Genomic DNA, 22153 nt, shown 5'->3' on the forward strand with positions numbered 1-22153 from the left:
TAATGCAGAGAGATGCACTATACAAATAAGCCACTAATCACTGACTGGACATTTTTCACTGTGCTGTGAGCTAGCTTACTGACCAATCACATTTCCTGTGGTCATGTGGTTTGATGGGTCATGTTATTCATATGATCCAACCAATGTAAATAGTTTAATTCAGAAAAATACAAGATATAAATATGGAATTTGATTTTTTTTTTATATATATTCTATTAATAATACACCATCATAATATGTAAGACATGCTTTACTGTATGTGTGCAATGTTTTACTTGACTGACTGTTTGTTTGCTTGTTTATTTAGTCTTTTTACATTTTTTTTTCTGTAGATTTGCGTTGTGATAACAATAGTTCTAATAAAAATCTCTGCAAATAAATCTGTGCTATAGTATTAATTGATATAAGAGCAGATTAATAACAGTAATCAATATACTAGCTGTATAATAAAAGTAATGGTAGTAATAGTAATAATAATAATGGTATAATAGTCATTGTAGTCATAGCAGAATAGTAACAACAATAATTGTTATAGCACAGTGAAATAATTGTAGAAATAGCGGTATAATAAGTGATTTGTTACATAGCAGTTTAAATTTGAGGCAATAGTCCTAAAATAGCAGTAGTAATAGCAGTATCATAACAGTAGTAATATGCTAAGGGTAGTTATGTTAATAGCTCTATGCCTATGTCGAACAAAGTGTTTGTCATATATCCCAAATAGAATTAGTAGTAGAATAATGATAGTAGTAATAGCATTATGCAGAACAACAACTGTTATAATATTATAATGGCAGTTATTTGTATAACATGATTACAGTAGAAGTATTAATAGCAGAGTATTTATAGCTGTATAGCAGTAGTAGTAATCAGTGTAATAACAGTAAACATACAGTACAGTACAAATCACAGTATAATTACAGTAGTAGCAGCCGCAGTAGTATGGTAAGAGTGTTAGCAGTAGTGTCTAAATGAGTGTGAAATGATTGTGAAAATGCAGCTCGAGTCATGTTTCAGGTCAGTGACACACATTCCCACATGATCACATTCACACACTCTGGCCTGATATATATCTTTTCTTGCGAAACTAAATAACATCATTCCATTCCAAAGCCACATATAAGTGTGTGTGTGTCATAGACAGGCTGAGGGAATGTCTCTCTATGTGCTTGTGTGAAGGCATGTGGTTAGCTATGTGGAATCATATAAACAGACAGCAGCTCCTGCATTTTTCAACAGACCCAGTGTATCTCTCCAACTAGCAGAAAATACTTAAAAATTTCTCTACATTTCTGACTTTTGTGATTTTAAGTGAGTTTCCTGTGAAAATAGAATTTTTTCGAATCCTGTTCATGCAGCTTGCCACAGCTACCGGAGCCCTGAGAGAGCACAATTGGCCTTGCTCTCTCTGGGTGGGTATATGGCGCTCTTTCCCTCATCACTCCAAAGGGTGATGTTGATCAGCAGAAGGCATCTGTGAGCTGATATATCGGAACCAAGTCGCTGTGCTTTTCTTTCGAGTGCGCTGTGGTACTACTCAGCAAAGATGCATCAGCAGCAGTTCGGAAAGAGGTGGTGGCTGATTTCACATGTGTTGAAGGAGGCATGTGCTAGTCTTCACTTTTCTTGTGTTGGGGCATCACTAGTGATGGGGGACGTCCTAATGAGTGATTTGGGTAATTGGCCATGTAAATTGAGGTTTAAAATGAGAAATATTAGAAATAAAGATGAAAAAAAAAATGTAGAATTTCTTCAGATTTCTCAGAAGATGGCTTTTGATTTTATTGTTTGCATATAAATAATAGTTACATTTATTTATAAAATTATACTATGCTGGCTATGTCCACATTGGTGGACTTAATAAAGTTTTTTTCTTTTCTTTTACTTTGATTTTATAAATATGATAGTGTTTTTTTTACTATAAGAGTTCTCCTCCTTTATACATAATACATTTTATTAATATAGCGCTTTTCAAAATTCTCAAAGATGCTTTACATACAAAGATAAGGCACAAAGTAAAAGGCAAAATTATATATATATATAATTATAATATATATATATATATATATATATATATATATATATATATATATATATATATAGTTATAATATATATATATATATATATATATATATATTATATATATAAATTTATATATATATATATATATATATATATATATATATATATATATATATATATATAATTTCTACAAGTTTTCTACATTACATCATAGGTTAAAAGCAGATCTGAAGAGGTGGGTTTTGATTTGCTTACAGGATTGCAGTATATAATTTCGCCTAGTTCTTCTTAATATTAAGCCCTAAGCATAATAAATCTTTTTTTTAATTGTGTGTTTAATTTCAGAACAAGAAAGTGAACCCTGTAGGTGTAAGTGTGTATTTATTTTGCATATGTTGCTCTTCCCCAAGCACGCAACACTTGCTGTAATGTATGGCTACTTTGTCATCTTGCGCTGCTATAAAGACCCTTGCTGTCGTCAGCAGACGCTCCGATGAGTTCGCCACAGTAAAATGTGGCACTTTTACACGGGCCAGGCTTGACTTATGTGGCAGCAGATGCTGTAACCACCACAATCCACATAAACACAATAAATAATGCACTTTCTGATGGGGCTGAGTCTATTCCCTGGCTTGGAGTGGCACAGAGACAATAGATTTCTGCTAAAGTGATTCCTCTCCGGGCAGTGGAGCGTCTCATCTCTCCAGCCACAGATCATTTCATTTTATTTCATTTCTTTATTAGCGGGAGAGAAGAGGAGCAGCTGAGACTACTGAATCTCATACTCAGGTGTTCTGTGCAAATGAGGCCAATAAATATCTTGAATGTACAGTAAGAAAAAATTAATTTCGGTGTGAATGACATTGCAAATGTGCATCACGGTACATGGAGACATATTCATGAGGCATTATACATCTCGCAATATGGTGGTGTGCACCAGGAGTGCTATATTTCAAAAAAGAGTGCCAAACTCTATATCAACTTCAAAATCATGTTAATTCTGTACTGAATTTAATGTGGAGAGTGGTGTCAATCATTGTCACTCCAGGCTAGAACTCTGCTACTGCACTATGTAACTTTGGTGAAGCTGTATAAGATCTCTCACCAGATCTGTGTAACACAGTGTAATTTATATTTGTGTACAATTCTGTAATGTTACTTTACAGCCTCGAACTCTATGAATATGAACTCTCTTTAAATTTATATCCACACTATAGCTGCTTCGAAACACCACTATAGCTTATTCTAAAGCTTATTTGTGTAGTAGTAGTGTAATATCAAAAAGTAAAATTGTCTGGAAATACAGAAAACTATTGAAAAGGCATGTTTCTTGGGGCACCGAGTGGTCCAGTGGTCTAAAGCGCTGCCACTATGTTTGGGAGATCGCTGGTTCGAATCCCAGTCATGCAGCTTGTCATCAGCTGACCGAGCCCCAAGAGAGCACAATTGGTTTTGCTCTCTCTGGGTGGGTAGATGGCGCTTTTTCTCCAACTTCACTCTAAAGGGTGATGTCAGTCAGCTCAAGGCATCTGTGAGCTGATGTATCGGAACCCAGTCGCTGCACTTTCCTTCTAACACGCGCTGTGCTGTGATGCTACTCAGCAATGTTGCATCAGCATGAGCGGTGGCTGGCTTTGCACATGACTAGTCTTAACTCTGCTTGTGGGGATTTACAACTGGGTTGTAGCTGAATGGGTGAAACAATTGGCCGGATAAATTGGGGGTAAAACGGGAGAAAATTAGAGTTCTACCTTTCATTTTCAGTGACCTTAGGAATTGATATATTGGTCATTTTTTTTGTTTGCTCTGGTTTTCTTTTCTCTCTGTGAGACAGGCCTCAGTCTGTATGTCTGTATTTCATTAATACTCATATTGCAGTGTTTTCAGTACACTCCTGGCCCTGGAGCAGTGTGTCTGCTGAATGATTGACTGTAAACTAGCATGCAAATTTTCTGGTCTCGGCTGCTCTTCCAAGAACTGCGCCGTAGACGTGTGATCCACATCACTGCAGAACTATGCAGGATCACTTTTTTACTCCACCCAGCCTCCAGATGGACATGTTTATATGCTGCTGTAACTCTTACAGTTTTGGTACTAGTTTAGATTTGGATGCTACTGTGTGCTGTAGCTACATCTCCCTGGTCCAGATCTCACGGGGCTTTTGGGAACTGTGTGCAGGACAAATCCCTCGCTGCTCTACATGCTCCTGTTTATACTGTCCAACCACAGCTATCTTTACTTTTTTATAGGTGTGTGTGTGTGTGTGTGTGTGTGTGTTTTCTCTGCTCTGTGGCCTTGTGATACACATGCTGTATAACTGGTGGAGCTCAGAGAGGGATGCATGGGGGTGTGTGTATGTGTGTGTGTGTGTGTGTGTGTGTGTGTGTGTTAAACAGAAGGCAAATTGCACATTTGTATTCCCTCCAACCTTAAAGCAAATGGAAACCAGTTTTCGGCTCCAGTACACAATTTAGTGCTGTGGAATGTTTGTTTTTTTCTGTTTATGTGCTCATGTTTAAAATACATATATATATATATATATATATATATATATATATATATATATATATATATATATATATATATATATATATATATATATATATATATATATATACATGTGTGTATGTGTGTGTGTGTTTACAGGAGGAATGCCCGCTCCTGAGCAGAGCCCACTTTCGGAGGAGGGTCTGCTGCTGCTGCCGCCAATCAGAGAAGGACTAGCCAGTCACAGCATGGAGGCTGACAGCACAGCCAATAATATCCTGGCCTCTGTCAAAGAGCAGGTAAGAGCCTAAACAAAAACCTGTGCACTAGGAGTTTTTAATTCTGGATTTCTGTAAGTTATCCAGTAAGTTATCAAGATGTTTACAGCTGCAAATCATTGTCTAACTTTGTCTTTCATAATGCTACTTCCTAGCTTTTACACATAATAATGTAGGAATTTAAGATCATATATATATATAGCTCTTGAAAAAATAGAGAATCTGATTTTGCTATTTATAAGTAAATGTTTGAGTTAAATTAACATTGTTGTTTTATGCTATAAACTACAGATATTTCTCACCAATTCCAAATAAAATATTGTAATTTAGAGCATTTTTATATAAAAAAAAGTGGAAAATGTCTGAAATAACAAAAACGAAGCAGAGCTTTCAGACCTCAAATAATGCAAAAAAAACAAGTTCATATTAATAAAGTTTTAAGAGTTCAGAAATCAATATTTGGTGCAATAACCCTGTTTTTTAATCACAGTTTTCATGCATCTTGGCATGTTCTCCTCCACCAGTCTTACACACTGCTTTTGGAAAACTTTTTTTTTTTGCCACTCCTGGTGCAAAAAATCAAGCATTTCAGCTTGGTTTTGATGGTTTGTGATCATCCATCTTCCTCTTGATTATATTCCAGAGGTTTTCAATCTGGTAAAATCAAAGAAACTCAATGTTTTAAGTGGTCTCTTATTTTTTTTTCCAGAGATGTATATGGATTTGTTGTGTTTATGGCATTCAAATCGGCTCATTTACAGCTAAAGTGGAAAACCAGTATGGGAGTACCAGAATTGTGCAAGAATTGTACAATTACACTAGTTCTAAAAGGATTTTTGCTGGAATTGCCTGATCAGTTTATATATATATATATATATATATATATATATATATATATATATATATATATACCTATGTGTATGTGTATATATATATATATATATATATATATATATATATATATATAAACTGATCTGGGCCACGCCCAGTTTCTTAATCCTGAGCTGGTAGTGGGTGAATGGCTGGTAGGTGGGCTTTGGCTGAATGTGTGAGGAGTGAGAGATAGAGAGATAGAGAGAGAGAGAGAGAGAGAGAGAGAGAGAGAGAGAGAGAGAGAGAGAGATGTGAGGGATGTGGAGAATAGCAAGCGAGAGGGGCGGAATAACGCTCAAGGAACTCTGACTATTGTTATTTTAATGTTTTCCTTTTCCCTCTGCGTCCTTCCTCTCTGGTTCTCGGCCAAATTTCCTATTGTTGACTTGAGTCAACAGGAAAAGGAGCTCCATTGGAGAACACCTGGCGATGTCACTTCCTCTTTTCCTCGAGTAGCACGCCTCTCTCTCTCTGTCTCTGTCTCTCTCTGTCTTTTGCACTCTTTCGCTCCCCAACTGCTCACCCACTCCAGCAGAGGAAGAGGAGCTGTGAGGGTTTTTTTTTTTTTTTTTTCTCGTTTTTCTTTTTTCATTTTTTTTGGAGGGCTGGTCTCCTGGGAAACTCTCGGGCTTCCTCACACTGTAAACTAATCCCTCTCGGAGTGTAACGAGGGAGCGGGACAAAGAGGAGCGAGGGAGTGAGAGCGAGCGAGGGAGAGAGGGAGGGAGAGAGGGAGGCAGGGTTGGGTTGAGGTCGCTGTGGCAGTGAGTGAAGAGAGTCGTGCAGTTGTCGTCTGTGTTTTTGCTCTTTTTTTCCTCCTCCTTTCTGTGTTTTTGGAGAGAAGGCAGTGGCTGGGACTGTTTTTTGGGATCAGGATCTTTTGGAGGGATCCGGCAGCTGTAAACATGCTGGAAGGCGTCGGAGATGAGCACAGCCAGAGTGAGTGCTCTGTTCTGTCCTTCACTCTAACTTTCTATTACTTGCATTTATCTTTGGTTCTGCCGCTCTTACACACTCTTACACACTGCCTCTCACTCTGATTCTCTCTCTCTCTCTCTCTCTTTCTCTCTCTCTCTCTCGCATATTCTATTGTATGCTTAACCCTTCATTCTCTCACTCTTCACTTTCACATGCTCTGTCCCTCTTTCTTATACACTCTCGCGCTTTTTATCTTTCACTTTTGTTACTTTTGTTTATTTTACTATACAACTGTTTTTTTGCCACATTTTTTGTTTTTCTTTCACTTTATTGCATGCTTTTACTTTCCTGAGATACTTATATTTCACATTCTCTCTCTCTCTCACTCTCGCACACTGGTACTCTCACTCATTTACTCACGCACTCCCCACACTCACTCATTTACTCATTCACTCTGAAACTAAAACATTCTTTCTTTTTTTTATGCGTTTTTGACCTTGCTTTATGATGTTAAAAGAAAGAATGAATCTGCTTTCCCTCTCTCGCACTTTCGCGCTCTCTACCTTTTATTAAATGCATATCATTATGGAAATATACTCTATATTTCACACACTCTTTTTTTTCCTTTGTGTCTGCATCTCACTTTATTTTATACATCCACTTTCCTGATTTGTTTTTTTCTTATTCATTAACATGCTCTCTCTCTCTCTCATTTTCAATCACTTTTATATTACTGACTCTCTGTCTCTGTCTGTCTCTCTGTCTCTCTCTCTCGCTCTTTTTCTGTTGCATGCATGCCGTCCAAGTTCTTTCACTTTTATATTTTTTATGTACAGCTGTCTCGTTTTCACTTTTATTTTGCTCACCCTTTCATTGTATTACTCTTCACATTGTCACATGCTCTTATATCCCTCTCTTATACTCTCCTGCTTTTATTATATCATAAAATATAAACATATATTTTATATATGTTAAATTCTTTCTTTTTATTTTGTCTGGATCTCTATATATTCTATTGTATACTTAAGCTTTAGAAAAAAAAAATTCTGCCAATTTTATTCACATATTCTCTTACATGAACACTATCATGCTTTCACTTGTTCACTCACACACCCCTTACACTCCCTCACACACACTCTTTTTCTCTCTGTTTGTTTCTGTGTCTTTTTCACTCTCTCTCTCTCTCTCTCTCTCTATCTCTCTCTCTCTCTCTCTCTCTCTCTCTCTCTCTCTCTGACTCCAGCAGCCTCTCCCTCTCTCCCGGCTCTGTCCGATGCCCAAACATGGAATGGTTAGTCAGGATGTGTGATTGCTGAGCGTCGGAGCGAAGCTGAGGCTGAGCCGTTTGTTCTGCGCTGTGTGTTCTCGCCCTCTTTCTCCTTTTAACTGGAGTTTAATGGCTTTGCTCCTGAAACCCCCGCTGTGTGCAGCCTCACGGCTCTTCAACCTGAAACGCGCTGTCCTGTGTGTGTGTGTGTGTGTGTGTGTGTGTGCACTCTGTGCTTCACACTGAGGAGAATTCCATGCTTTAATCCTTTCGCTTTCTGCTTGTCACTTCGCCTTTCTGTCTCCCTCAGCTAAGGTTTTCTTTCTTTTTCCAAGAAAGTTGTGGAATAGTTTGCTTTTAGGTTTTACAACAAGTATTGTATTAATCAAATACTTGTGTTTAATAGTTACAGTAATCCGAGTGTGTCAACACTATATTATCCTGTGTTCTTTTGAAATCAAATTTTTTAGTAAGTAGTTTGCCCTCTTTGCTGAAGTAACAGCCTATACTCTTCTATAAGGCTTTATACAAGGTGTTTGAAGTATTCCTATGTGGGTTTGATTGCATTTAGCCGTTAGAGCAGGGGTCAATAAGCATGAAACATCTGGCCTGTGAGGTTGTTTGAACTGTAATGAGTGATAATGAAAATAAATAAATAAATAAAATTCTTCTCTTGCGAGCTTTTGTTTATATTCCTTCACTGTCTCTCTGTCGCGTTCAGCGTGACTTTATTTTCTGCCTGTTTTCGTTTTACTGTCCGTTCTCGTGCTCCTTATCTCCTTATAAGGACATTTTTTTCCGGTCGTGTCCCAATTCACTAGCTGGGGCAGCGTTGGTGTATTGGATCGCGACCCTGATGACACGGGTTCGATCCCGTGTGGGGAGCTGTGTGTTTATTTATTTATTTATTTTTCCTTTCTTCTTGGGTTTACCTGTTTGAGATCAACTGTTTTGCAATTGGGTTCAACAGCACTCTGGGCTGGAGAGCTACTAGTCTGTAGCTCTCCATCCTATTACACTTCATTTTCCAAAACAGATATTTTTTTCTTTTGTGGCCCACCACATAATGGCTTAGACAATATCTGGCCCGTGGCCAAACTTAATTGCTGACCCGTGCATTAGAGCATTCGAGAATTCAGGTACTGATGTTGACTGATTAGTTATGGATCACAAATGCCACTCAAACTTATACCAAAGGTAGTAAAAGGGGCTTCATCAGTACACAGAAACCAAGTTAAAAGCACATTTCTCCACACTTTGATTCTAGGGGGGCTTTATACCTGTTTAGCTGATCAAGGAGATGGAAAGTAAATACAAGAAAAAGGTCCTACGTTCTGCACTAATGTATGTAGTTTATGTAGTTTAACATTGACATAAATCAAGTTAGGCTACACCTGCAGAACTGGTTTGGTTGGATTGGATTGAGGTTGTGTGATTGTGTTCTCATTACAAACAAACTGCTTCAGAGTTTGTTTGCAAACAAACAACTATAGAACAGGTATTTCAGTGAATCACTTTCTTGTGTGTATTTGTGTGGTTGTTTTGTGTTGACACCTGCCCACATAAATTGTCTAGGCTATAAAGGTGAAAAGGTGAAAATGAACTAGTCTAGTTTAGCCAGACTATATAAAGTGCAGGTGTAAAAATACGCTAAGATTTATGTGCAGCTGCCCCACAGCCACCCATTGAGCAACAAGACTAAGAATAGTGAGGTCTGGATGTTGAATGATCACCACCCCACCTCATCCCCCATCATCTTGAAGCTTGAAGCTTTGTGGTAGATTTATAAATACATTGTTTTCCCTCTAAATTAATTATATTAGGGTTATGTTGCTGATAGTTTTGTTTTCTAGGTGTTTTTGTGCCTAATTAGTGTTCTCTAGACTGTTTCACGTTTTTGTGGTAGTCTAGAGGAGCTGCAGTAGGTGTTGGCTGGAGGCCGGCCAGCAGGAGTGATTTTATGTATGTTCAGCAGTAATAAATTTCACTGTGTGTGTGTGTGTGTGTGTGTGTGTGTAGTTCACTGTTTTTCTCTGTTGTGTTAGTAACACTAGCCGGGCTAGATATCATCAGCTGTGAAAGAAAAGCTTGTTCTTCTGTGGGGGTTTATCCAGCCCAGTCCAAATATGAAATCATATCATTCCGGCTTGCTTGGGTAATATAAAACTCTGCAGCAAAGTCAGACAAATATTCTCTCTGAACCGCCCGGTCATCTGTAGCCTGTTCTATTTGTCCAGATGGTTGTGTGAAGGCTGGAGCTGTTTAAATGGTAATACTCTCAGACTCTGTACAGGTAGACGATCCTGCTGCTCTGGCTTTGACTGCTGGACTGTTCTCTACCTGTCTGCTCTGCACATGTGCAATGGAATGTGCTTAGGACAGCTGTTTATTTTGTGTGTTGAACAGGACCTTTTGATATAGTTCCTGAAATCAGTGCTTTGTATCTTAATGCTGTTATTTTGGTGATAATTGACTGTATTTTAAGTTGGACCGTGTTGTATTATACGGTGCACTATCAATGAACGTGTATTTTCTGGTCTATTTTCATACATAAGGTGAAAGGATTTATAAGGCGTATTTTAAGTGACAGTAGTAAGGAACAAGGGCGTCGCCATGTTGTTAATCTACACAGATTTCTCTTATAAAAACTGTTCATTTGGATGAGTAAAGCACTTCTATTTATTTGCATCAAGCTTAGATTTCCAGTATTTTCAACAGCACGTTTAGCAGCAGCGCTAGCTGTGGTTAGCGCTAATAAATGCCACCTTACAGCACTATATCAAGGAGCCCTATATTTGGTAAGCCAGGGAACTACTAGCTAATGGTTCGTCCCACGTAGCTTGTTTTAACACGGTAAACACGCAGACTTCAGTCCAATATTATCACCTCTGAATGGCAAAAGAGCTAACGCTGCAGTTAGCGGCTAATGCTAATACTGCTCCAGTCTTGGTGCTGGAGAAACTTCACTAAAACTTCTGTATTATGCCGTACTTAAGCAGAGTGGCTTTACTGCTTCTTACAACCTGACTGGTAAAATTTATACATAAGGCGCACTGACTATAAGGCGCAATGGAGATTTTTGGAGTATTTTAAGTGAGCCTTGTAGTGCAAAAAATATGGTAATTTACAGTTGTCTTTTCTGAGTGTCATGGACATTGTATGTATTTAAATACTGATCATTAACAAGTTTCCTTTGAATAAGTTGGAAAATATGATTTTAAGAGTTGTGTGTATTTAAAGGAGAACTCTGGGTATAATGATAACTTTGGTTGAATAGCCCACCTCTGTTCGCCCCCAGCATTCTGAAATACAGCGCTTTTATTAGCCGATGCTCCCAACAGGCAAAACAATTCTAGAGATAGTGGGCATAGCGATACCCATGCAAAGAAATTACTTTTTTTACTCCATTAGCAAGCTCAGAGTAGCTCCACAGAATCAGAGCATTGTGATCTCTTTGCTATCATGGGCACCATATCATGGGATGCCCTGTGATTCCCAACCCTAGTAAATATGGTAATTTCTTATCATATCATAATACATTTTATTGTAGGACACAATTTGCTTTTCTGAGCATATTTTGGAGATTGTCTGTGCTTAAAGAACAATAAATACTGTGATATATTATGTCTACCGTATCCCTCTCCCCACCCCACACACACACACACACACACACACACACACACAGATGTGTTGCTCTGGCATGATGTCACCTCAAGTTTGGGCATTGGCAGACACTTGTCAGTCAGAGTGGAGAAGCAGCAGCCTCTCTGTGGCACACAGGGCTCCTTTAATGGAGGAGGATGTACCTATTTTTAGTTCCCTGGGCCAGAAGACAGGATGGAGAGGAGACTGGATGCTGCGCTTTGCGAGATGCTTGAATGCTTGATTAATGTTGGCCTTGGCTGCAGCTTAGCGGTACAGAAAGCAAATATGTACAACACTCGCTCTGTTCACCCACTACATCCTGTACATTTAGGGGCTGTGACTACAGCTGCCCAAATACAGACATACATATATAGAAATAAATCATAGAAATAGTCAGTAAAATGGGTATAAATATAAATCAGCATTTAGAGGTTCTTATTTTTGTTTGTTTTGTTTTTTTTGCTCAGATCGGATTTGGCTTGACTGTTCACATTCCCAAATGTAAGTGTTCTGTATCTGTGTGTAATGTGAACGACTCTGTTTCTGAAACGCCTCACATACGCACACTGATATGTGTATAAACGTCACCTTCTTTACCAACAGCAAAAAACAACCTATTTGAGAGACGACTCGTAGCTTTATAAAGGGAAATGGATGCGGTAGCAACTCATATGTGGAGTATCTTCATCTTTTGCTGGAGTGGAGAGTAAACTTGAGTAAGCTTGAGGAGGAGAAAAAAGGCCAGGTGGTTTGCTTTTGCTGTTTTAGCAGCTCTATTACACTCTATTTCACACTCCTACCTAAAGCTGCTCCACCTTGTACCTCTGAATCTGTTACCGCACTGTTTGTGTTGGTTATTCTCTAGCTCTTCATCAGTGCCTACGAAACAAAACACGTGAAACGCTGTAGCCTGGATATTTTTGGTTGTGGGACTGGTCTCAGTCCAGTAGTGACACAAAGTTGTTTACAAACTGTGCAGTTTGTTTGATTAGGGCTATCCTTAATTAATTCATTGTTTGTTAGTTTCTGGTATACAATGTACCTATTTCCACCTCCTGGGTTGTGTGTGTCTGGTACAATGAGTTTGTTGATGGTTCATTTCTGAATGCATAGACTACAGAACTGTTAGCATTAAAGGGGAAGTGTAATACACAGTCATCAGTCTGGGCTTACCCAACAGCTGCTAAGCGCACAGTGAGCTGCTTGGCTAAAGCGTACACTGTTTAATTGCCTTATCCTGTTAAGCTGGAAGTTTGGAATTGTGACCTGTGGCCTCTTGTTGCCTGTTTAAGCTCATGCCGTTAGCCTTTACTAGCCTATACGCACTCGCTCGGGCACTCGCATATAAACTCGCGCTCTTTCTCTGTGTCATGGAAAATGGCTTGCGGGTCTGGGGTCAGGTCAGAGGTTAGTGTTCTTATCTGTGTTTAGCAGAGGTCTAAAGAGACACATGTCCATCTCAGAAACACACACACACACACACACACACACACTCTTATGCTAAACAGGATTAAATGAATTAAATTAACTTTCACAAAATATCAAGTTCCAAATGATCTGTAGATTTTTATCTAATTTTATTAATTAGCTACAATCAATCCATGTTTTCAGACTTCTGATGTGTCTATAGTACTACAGGATGTCTCTCACACAGAAAGTCCTTTTCCAGGAATGAAACACACTGTTTATTTAGCTTTATTCAGCTGTTTTTAAAACACAGAAAATTGGTTTTAGGGCTCAGTGAATCTGAAGCAGAATGAGAGTCCCTTCCTTATAAAAACACTTAAATCAGTGCTACCAACTGCAGGAAATGGGGTCCTTCCCTTAACTATCACAGGGAAGGTCACAGTTGCCTGTCCAGAGTGTGTTTAATCAGTCAGAGTGTGGAGAAACAGCTGTAGGAAACTTTATCAGTTGTGAAATCCATCCGGATCTTGTTTTTGAGGGGAACAGGGGGTCATTAATAATGTGAGAGACATGGCAAGTGTGCCGTATGGGAGCGTGAGAATGGAGCCAATCGCGTGAGCTGATTGTGTCAGTTTTGTATCCTCAAAACTGTAACTTTATGAGTGATAGGATGATCAACACTCTAGTCTGTATATGGGTTCACACTTCCATTCCTAGCCCTCAAACCACATTCATTACAGGCATTATTAGTTTTGTTTAGATACCATATTGGTTACAGTAGATCCTAAATGAGGTCTAGTTGATACTGAATCAAAGGTATTTTTCGGACCATAAGGTGCACTTAAAATCCTTAAATTTTCTCAAAAATAGTCAGTGTGCCTTATAATATGGGGCACCTTATGTATGAATTCTAATAGTCAGATTGTGAGGAGCAGTAAAGCCATTCTACTGAAGTACAGCGTTATAAAGGAGTTTCAATAAAGTTTCTCCAGCACCAAGGCTGGAGCAGTATTAGCATTAGCTGCTAACCACAGTGCTAGCTCTGAGGTGAGTATTATTGGAATTTAGTCTGCGTGTTTACGGTTTTAAAACAAGCTTTGTGGGATAGACCCTTAATAGCACTCTGGGTTAGCGGAACACTCAGTGTTCCTCAGTGTGGTGCTGTTGGGTGGCATTTACTAGCGCTAAGTGCTGCTAACCAAGGCTTGCGCTGCTGCTAACCACGCTAAAATATTGGACATCTTGGCTTACTGTGAATAAAAGGAAAGGCTTTACTCACCAAAATAACTGATTTTCAGGAGAGAAATCTGTGTAGATTAACATCCAGTGCTCGATTGACTTCGAAAGAAAATGTGTTTTTTTAAGAATTACAGTTTTGCTTACGTAGGCACTCCCAGCGGTGATACCGTAGAAGGGAAACATGACGACCTATGAGATCCTATGTTTCAATATAAATATTCATATTTGCCGCCACATATTGATAATTTATTGCAAAGGAAAATGTTGATATCACAATATCAAGATTTTGTCTCACAGGATGTGTGACAATATGATGTAGTATCATATATGAACATGCTGTAATATTGTATAGAACTACATAGAGCTGAGTAGGTGTGAAGGAGTGTACTCTGATCTTTTCCCAGCACTGAAACACACATCATCACTGCTTATATTGGTGTTACACAGGAGCAGTCATATTAGAGTGTGTTTGATTTACAACAACAGCAGAACCTCCCACACACATGTTGATCAGATGCCTCCAAACAGCTGCAGTGCACCTTGCTGTAACTGGATGTCACCTGTCACCTACATTTAAAGAAGACCATGTGTCTTTCTCTTCTTTCCCATATGATGTGTGTGTGAGTGTGTGTAAATACAGTGCTCCACTTAACACAGAGTAGTGGAAATGCTCAGCCAACTCAAGAGCCTGCCTGCCAGATACTGGGATTTGCTCAGAAACGCGAAGCATGGCATGGAGGAAAAATCCTTTCCAAGTATTTAAATAAGCATTTATTGATATAGGTTTTGATTATAAATCAATATGCATGATATTTATCGCGGTACATGTGATTGCTGTCAAAATGCATCAGTAGTGACAGATCCTTAAAAACAACTGTTTAATTACTCGCCCATATTTATAACAGCATTTTTTTTTAAATATACTACATTTCATCCAATTATACTGGACTGGACCATATTTTTTAGACTATAAGGCGCACATAAATTACTTTAATTTTCAGTATGTCTAATAATCCAGTGCGATTATGTGTGAATTCTACCTGTCAGGTATTAAGGAGCAATAAAGCCACTCTATAAAGGAGTTTCTGTGAAGTTTTTTCTCCAGCAATAAGGCTGGGTGCAGCAGCATTAGCATTAGCCGCTAACCGCAGCTCTAGCTCTTTCCTTGTTCAGAGTTGAGTATATTGGACTGTAGTCTGCTACACTCTTTAATTAAATGTACAGTTGAGTCAGTGTGTTTTAAACACTGGTATACTCAATATAAATTTTATATGATACATGATACAATAAAATATCGTTATATTACCAAGCTCTGTTTTTTTTTTTTTTAAGAAAAATGGTATTAGTACTATAATTCACCATTATAAAAAGTAAAATAAAGTAAAGCTTTTTTATGCTATCAGAACAGTGAGATCTCCTTTCCTTCTTACAGGGAAGTCCATAGTTTTTAATCAGTGTTTAGTCAGTAAAATCCAGGGCAGCAGCTGTAGGAAACTTTATCAGTTGTGAAATTCATCCGGAGCTTGTTTTTGAGGGGAAACGGGGGGTCATTAAAATGCGTGGGATTGTCCAAGTGTGGCGAGAAGGTGTGAGTTTATTGATGGACGTAGTCAGAGATATTATACAACAGATATTATTGCAAACCAGCAACACGTTTCTTTTTAAGTCTTTCTGAGCACAGGCTGAAGTTCCCCTCTGGAGTTCTGCTGGTGGTACAGTCCAGTGATGGTCAGCACATGTAGCCTTGGTGGTTTAGTCTGTGTGGGAGAGTCGCCGCCCCACACAGGCTTTTCCGTGGTCAGTGTGGTTGAAGAGAGGAGGACAGTGTGTGCAGGACTGGGGAAGTTCAGAGTCCTAAAATTCAGAATAGACCAGTGTGTGTGCGTGTGCGTGTGCGCGTGTGTGTGTGTGTGTGTTTTTTTTTTTTTTTTTTTGTATTCTTAAATTCCCATACCAACATGGCTTACACTGCTGCAATTGAGGCATGTTGTCTGTCTCTCTTTCTCTCTCTCTCTCTCTCTCTCTCTCTTACTCTCTCTCTTTCTCTCGTGCTCAAGATTGAAAGGAGCATTATTGACTGTGATTACAAACTACAAAAAATAAAAGCAACAATAATTACAAAATACGTAAAAACAGTAGTGAATAAAAATGCTTGGTATTAGGGGTGTAAGAAATATTGAAATATTGATCAGTATTGCAGTTTTTTTTACAGCCCTGTATTGATTCCTAAATTATTAATTTACATTTAAATATTGCATTAAGGTGTTAATTTCATGTTGTGCAGTGTTGTACTCCCTCCAGGGCTGGACTAAAATAAAATATGGTTTTCTTTAATATATGGTGGTGTGCATTTACAGGGTTCCTGAAGGTCTTTATAAAGTCTTAAAATGTCTTAAATTAAAATACAGTTTATTACGGCCTAAAATTGTCTTAAATTTACTGTAAATTTGCTTTAAGTATTACATTTTCACAGGGGTGTTTAATGCTGGTGGAAAAGCATATATTAACGCTAATGGTGAGAGAAGTAAGGTTAGCGGAGCGCTGGCTAACATAGTGGCTAGCTACCAAAGTTAATGAGGAGGGAACTAAGGTTAGTGGAGAGTTTGCTAACATTAGTGGCTAGCTGGCTAACATAAGGTTAGCAGAGAGTTAGCTATGTTACTACGAAGAGAACTAAGGTTGGTGGAGTTAGCTAACATTAGCGGAAAGCTAGCTAACATACTAACATGATAACTTTATCAGTGAGTTAGCTATGTTACCAGGGAGAGAACTGAGGTTAGTGGAGAGTTCGCTAACATTAGTGGCAAGCTAGCTAACATACTAACATAATAACGTTAGCAGTGAGTTAGCTATGTTACCAGGGACAGAACTAAGGTTAACAGAGGGCTAGCTAACATTTGCGGTAAGCTAGTTAACATGCTAACATTAGAGGTCAGTTAGCTAATTTACTGGAGAGAGAATTAAGATTAGCGAAGATCTTTCGGTCTTAAATTGTATTTTTTGAGGTCTTAAAGCGTTAAATTTGACTTTTTTGAAATGGTGGAAGAACCCTGATTTATATTAATTATTTATTACCACAATGTATTAATACAATTGCATTGTATTGCTTTTATAATCACAACATAGCATAATATACATAGCACAATACACACACACACAGCAGCCAGCATTATTTGTTAGCAATTGCACTCTCTGCTTGAGAATGTTTTTAAAGCTTTGTTTCTCTCTTAGAGAGAGGGTGTGTGTGTGTGTGTGTGTGTGTGTGTGTGTGTTTGTGTGTTATGCACAGTGTGGTATGCCATGGCCTTGCTGGTGACAGAGGAGCTGCTCTTTCTCATGCTCTTTTTCTTGAACTCTCTTGTGCCCTTTTGCTATTTACAGTAGTGTGCAAAGGTTTTAGTGCCCCAAGTAAGTTTATTTTTTCCTTAATTGCCCTTAGCATTAAGAGAGTTTCCCTATAAACACTCCAGATCACATTAGAACAGATGTAGGTAAACATTAACAGGACTTTCTCATTCTGAAAAATGTAGTTTGTGTGTAGATCTTGTGAGCTTGTCTGAAGAACAGAAGAACATGGCTTGGTTCCAGATTTCTCCTGGAAGCCCCCAGCAAGCACTTTAGTGGATGTGCCTTTAATTCCATCTGTATCTTACTTGATTTAACATAGTTAAACACTGCTTTACCAAACCAGGGGCTGGATGATACTAGACTCAATTGAAAAGAGCTTTGGAGATGTTTTAATGAACACAGTGATGTAAAGGCACAGATTTTTTGTATGAATGTTTATTAGTATGAGTATGTTTTCTAATATTAGAATATTTATGGAATTAACAAACACTTTCTGACCAGATAAGGAGCTTATCATTCTATTTTTTACAGATACCCAACACGTTTGAGCTGTATTTTATATTAAATAGAAATATAGAAATACATCCTCATCCTCATCCTCTTTTCTTTTTTTTCTTTTCTTTTTTTTTTGCTTATTCGTTTTTTAAAATTATAAAACATTGTTTAAACAGCATAGATATCAGTAAACACAGTGTATAAATAAAGCTAAATATATTATGCAAAAGTCCTACAAGAGTAAAAGAAAAAGGAAAAAGAAAAGAGGAAAAAACAAAGAAGAAAACTAAAAAGGACCGAAACATATGAGTGTGATTGGCTGGTATGAATGCATCCTCCCCTGAAGGCTCTGCCTCTTTGTTTCTTATTGTTCTTTGCTGAAGGATCTTCCCAAGGTCTCTCACTGTCTGGTCTGCTCTATCTGTTATCTGTCTGGTCTGTGTGTGAAGTGTAAGTAAGTGGAAAGTGAAGGGTTGCGTTCACACTGGCAGCAGCAGCAGCAGCTCCGCTGGTGCAGGTCAGATTGGCTGTGTAATTGTGGCTAAGTGAAGGTTCTGCTGCTTTCTGCACGGCTCTTATCTTCCTCAGGCTCTCCGGTCTGTTTCAGCCGAGCCCGGCTCTGTCCCACGGCCTGCTGGGAGATTTTTTAACCAACAGGGGCTCCAGCTTCAGTAAAGAGTGGGAAAAATACACACTACAGAGAGTTGTGGGGCAGAAAGAAGAAAACAGCTTGTGAAAAAGAGAGAAGGGAAGTTTTTAAAATGCAGGCACTGCATAGAAACTGCTCCAGCCTCCTCATTATCATGCTCCATGTGTGTTGTGGTCTTTACTAAGGTTTGCTTTATGTAAATGCTGGCAGAAATGAAGAATTTAGACATTTATAAAGTTTAGAAATTAGCCAACAAAGGTGTAGTGTTTAGAAAACTGATTTAGAGAAGGTAACCACTTAGTAAAGTACTGTTTAATACTTTAGTAAGCATTGTAACTGCACTGTTTTCCCATAATTAAATATCTGTTATTATAACTTGGCAACCCATCTTAAGTGGTGTAATCTTATTCCCCTCATTGAATAGAAGGCGTAATGCTAATTATATCCACTGTGTGGTTATATCACAAAGGAATAGCATTGTCTAACACCTGAGAAAAGCAAATTTAGTTAATTAGTTAGTTAATGTGACATTTACTTAATTAAGCAACACAATGTTGGCGTTTTATATTTATAATTAAATAGTAAAAAGAGGACAATTCAGTTGACTTGCCCATATTAGAACAAACAAAATTATAGGCTAATGTTAGCTTAGCATAAACACAGTAGAAAATCTAACAGCAATTTCCCTGCTAGATTTAATTGCATCTGATGTACCTTCAGATTGGGTTATCGCTAAAGCCATTTATTTTCAAAATAAATCGCAAGAAATGAGCTACTAGTAGCTACTCATAATTTTTACAATCATAGTTACCATCATAGTTTTTAAACTTTAAAAAACACTGTGAATTAGGGCTGTACGATATATCGTTTAAACATCATCACGATGTGTGCATGCTCAATAGTCACATTGCAGGATGTATGATGTCACATAAGCCAATTAAAGCAAGCACATCATGTTGCAATGTTTTGATTTTTGACACAAGAAGTAGATACACAGCGCTGTCTCTGTGTCTGTGTGAGTGACAGGCTGCTGCTGCATGAGAAGCATGAGGGGGAGTGTGAGGAGTAAACACGAGGTAACTGCATGACCTCCATCCACATAGTTGGGCACGTGCTAGTAAACTCACATGTTGAAAGCGTGCACCTCAGTCCAGCACAATTTTGCAGCGCAGATATTTCCAGTTAAAGCTAAATTCACACTTTTTATCCTAGAAAACGGTCTTATTTACTTTTTAAAAAGCCATTTAAATGCCTGATTAAAAAGTTGATTACTGTTGTTTGGCTGTTTTTGTTGTTTGAGTGTTCAGAGCTGACATTGTTTAATATTGCAATATATATCATAGAAAAAAGAACACTTGCAATGTATTTTTTTCCAGTATTGTGCAGCCCTTCTGTGTATTGACCTGAACTGTCTAAAACATATAAAATAGCTTTTTAACTCCCTTAAACTACCTAAAACAAGCTACCAGAAAAAGCTTGTCTTTTGCTAGATTTTTAAGCAAAAACAGAACACACCCAACACAATCTATTCTTAAATATGCAATGATCTGTTTCTATATCTTTAGTGTTTAGCATTATATTACAAAAAGTCCTTGACCCAGAGACTGTTTTTCGTGTTTGAGGGAAGCAGATAAATGCATTGAGGAAAGTGATGAGCTATTGTGACGGTGTCAGTAATAAACACTGGATAGCTCACAGGATGCTTTTTTTTCTTTTTTTAAAGATTGTCTAGATGAATTGAATTGACAAAGAGACAGAAACCAGTAAGCAGAACAGAGCCACACACTGAATTCATCACTACAGTTGCTCGAGGCCTCAGCGATTCAGTGTGAATTAGCTCTCTGAAATAAAGCATGTGAACAAACACAGACAAACACATCCAGGCCCAGGAGCTGAGAGTCTACCACATGCTGCAGCTTTATGAGAGCATCCCCACCTCCACTTATGAGCTGCAGGTGGTTAAGCTGGAGTGAAAGGAAGAATCCATTGCTTCTTTTTTTCTTTCCTTCTGGAATCAAATGACTTTAATAAGCTTTTAACTTCAGTCACTGGACCTCTCTTCTGCGTGACCCCAGGGTCTCTTTTTAATTGCTCTTGTAAACTTTCTGTGCTTGTAGTCTAGCTTCAGGAGGCTTGGTTTCTGTCAGTGGTTTTCATCATGCATTCATGCTCTCAGTGGTTCTTTGTCATGTTACTAGAGAGATTTTGCTTTTTAGTATTGGGGATCCTTTCGCAGTTTTCCGCTTAAATCCACTTTTTCTTGTTCTTTGTGAAATACTATAAGTCTCTCTAAGTTGTATATGATTCTGCACATGAAACTCTTCCTCAGCTTCCAGCGTCTGCAGTAGCTAGTAAATGAAAGTATTCCGTAAAACGAGTCGATCAGGAAAAGCACTGTGTCTACATCAACCCGTGAATTAATATTCTTGGCCCCTCCCATTTTGGCTTGCGCCCGCCCACAGGCAGAGCTGAAGCCGGGCAGTGGAACAGCATGCAGTTCATTCCTGTGTTATTTGTGCAAATAACACATCAGTGTTATGTTCTTTGCCCAGTAATTTAGAGCTAAGAAACAAAGGGTTAGAATTTGTCTATGGAACACGACCAGTGAAGTACAATTAGACTAGGTGGGTGTGTTTTTTTTTTTTTTTTTAAACAGTTCTGTTTAAAAGAACCTGGACTACCCTTATAGTGTGTAACTATAGTTTGCATAGGATCTCCAGTGGATTTGGCACTTTACAGAGATTCTAAGACTAAATCAGTGGTGGAACTGCACTTAGCAGGGCATTACACATGTTGTCAAGTAACATATGATATTGCAAAGCCTGTCTGTTTTTAAACTTTTCTAGCTGTTGTCCATCTCACTGCCTCGCAGTGCTTTTAGCCATTTAGAGGAGATATGTTTGCATGTATGAATATTCTTGAGCAAGAGCTGAAATCCCCATCGTTTCTCCCCACCCACTCCTCCACCAGACTAAAGCAATGTTATACCGGATCACCGGAGCATTTTTTTCACAAAAAACAGCTCACATGGCATTAATTTATACTATAGACCACATCTGGACATTTTAAATAACAATGAAAAAAAATGTGGAGAATGAGAATTTTTTGCTACTATTTACATTTAAAACATTTTTTAAAAGCTCTTTTATCCACAGTGACTTAAACTGCCAGCTGCCAAAACTGGGCACTAGCCACCTTGCCACCAAACTCTTGGGAATATTTTTCCTTTCAAGTCTTCTTTTGAGTTCTTTTTCCTCATAGTTTTTGGAAGTTTTCCTCTCCACCTTTATCCATGATGGCACCATTGGAGGTCACAGTGGTTCTTCCTGTACTTGGAGTTTTCTCTTTGAGTCTTTGTAACTCTCAGTGGTTCATCCCCTTATGCTGTTAGTGAATTTTTCCTCTGGAGTTTCCTGGCTTTTTAAAGCTTTTCCTTACTTTTTCTTCCACACTTTATCTCAGTAGGTCTTTCTCAGGCTGTTGAGAAATGTTTCCTCTCGCAATCGCCAATCAATGGCACTGGT

At 38.3% G+C, this 22153-nt stretch overlaps 1 protein-coding gene across 8 annotated transcripts in view; it reads left to right on the forward strand.

Moving 5' to 3' along the window:
* LOC103023932 (plakophilin-4) overlaps positions 1 to 22153 on the forward strand; it is a 178789-nt gene that overhangs the window by 45250 nt on the left and 111386 nt on the right. For 7 of the 8 annotated variants that reach the window (XM_022680133.2, XM_022680134.2, XM_022680128.2 and 4 more), the window contains exon 2: positions 4670 to 4809. In XM_022680133.2, the coding sequence (XP_022535854.2) occupies positions 4675 to 4809 (135 nt within the window). In that variant the 5' untranslated portion in view covers positions 4670 to 4674. Of the gene's footprint in view, positions 1 to 4669; positions 4810 to 6381; positions 6601 to 22153 lie in introns of those variants that run through there. The other variant, XM_015607008.3, reaches the window with a different exon arrangement.

Source organism: Astyanax mexicanus, chromosome 11, assembly GCF_023375975.1.
Source record: "Astyanax mexicanus isolate ESR-SI-001 chromosome 11, AstMex3_surface, whole genome shotgun sequence".
NCBI classification, from domain to species: Eukaryota; Metazoa; Chordata; class Actinopteri; order Characiformes; family Acestrorhamphidae; genus Astyanax; species Astyanax mexicanus.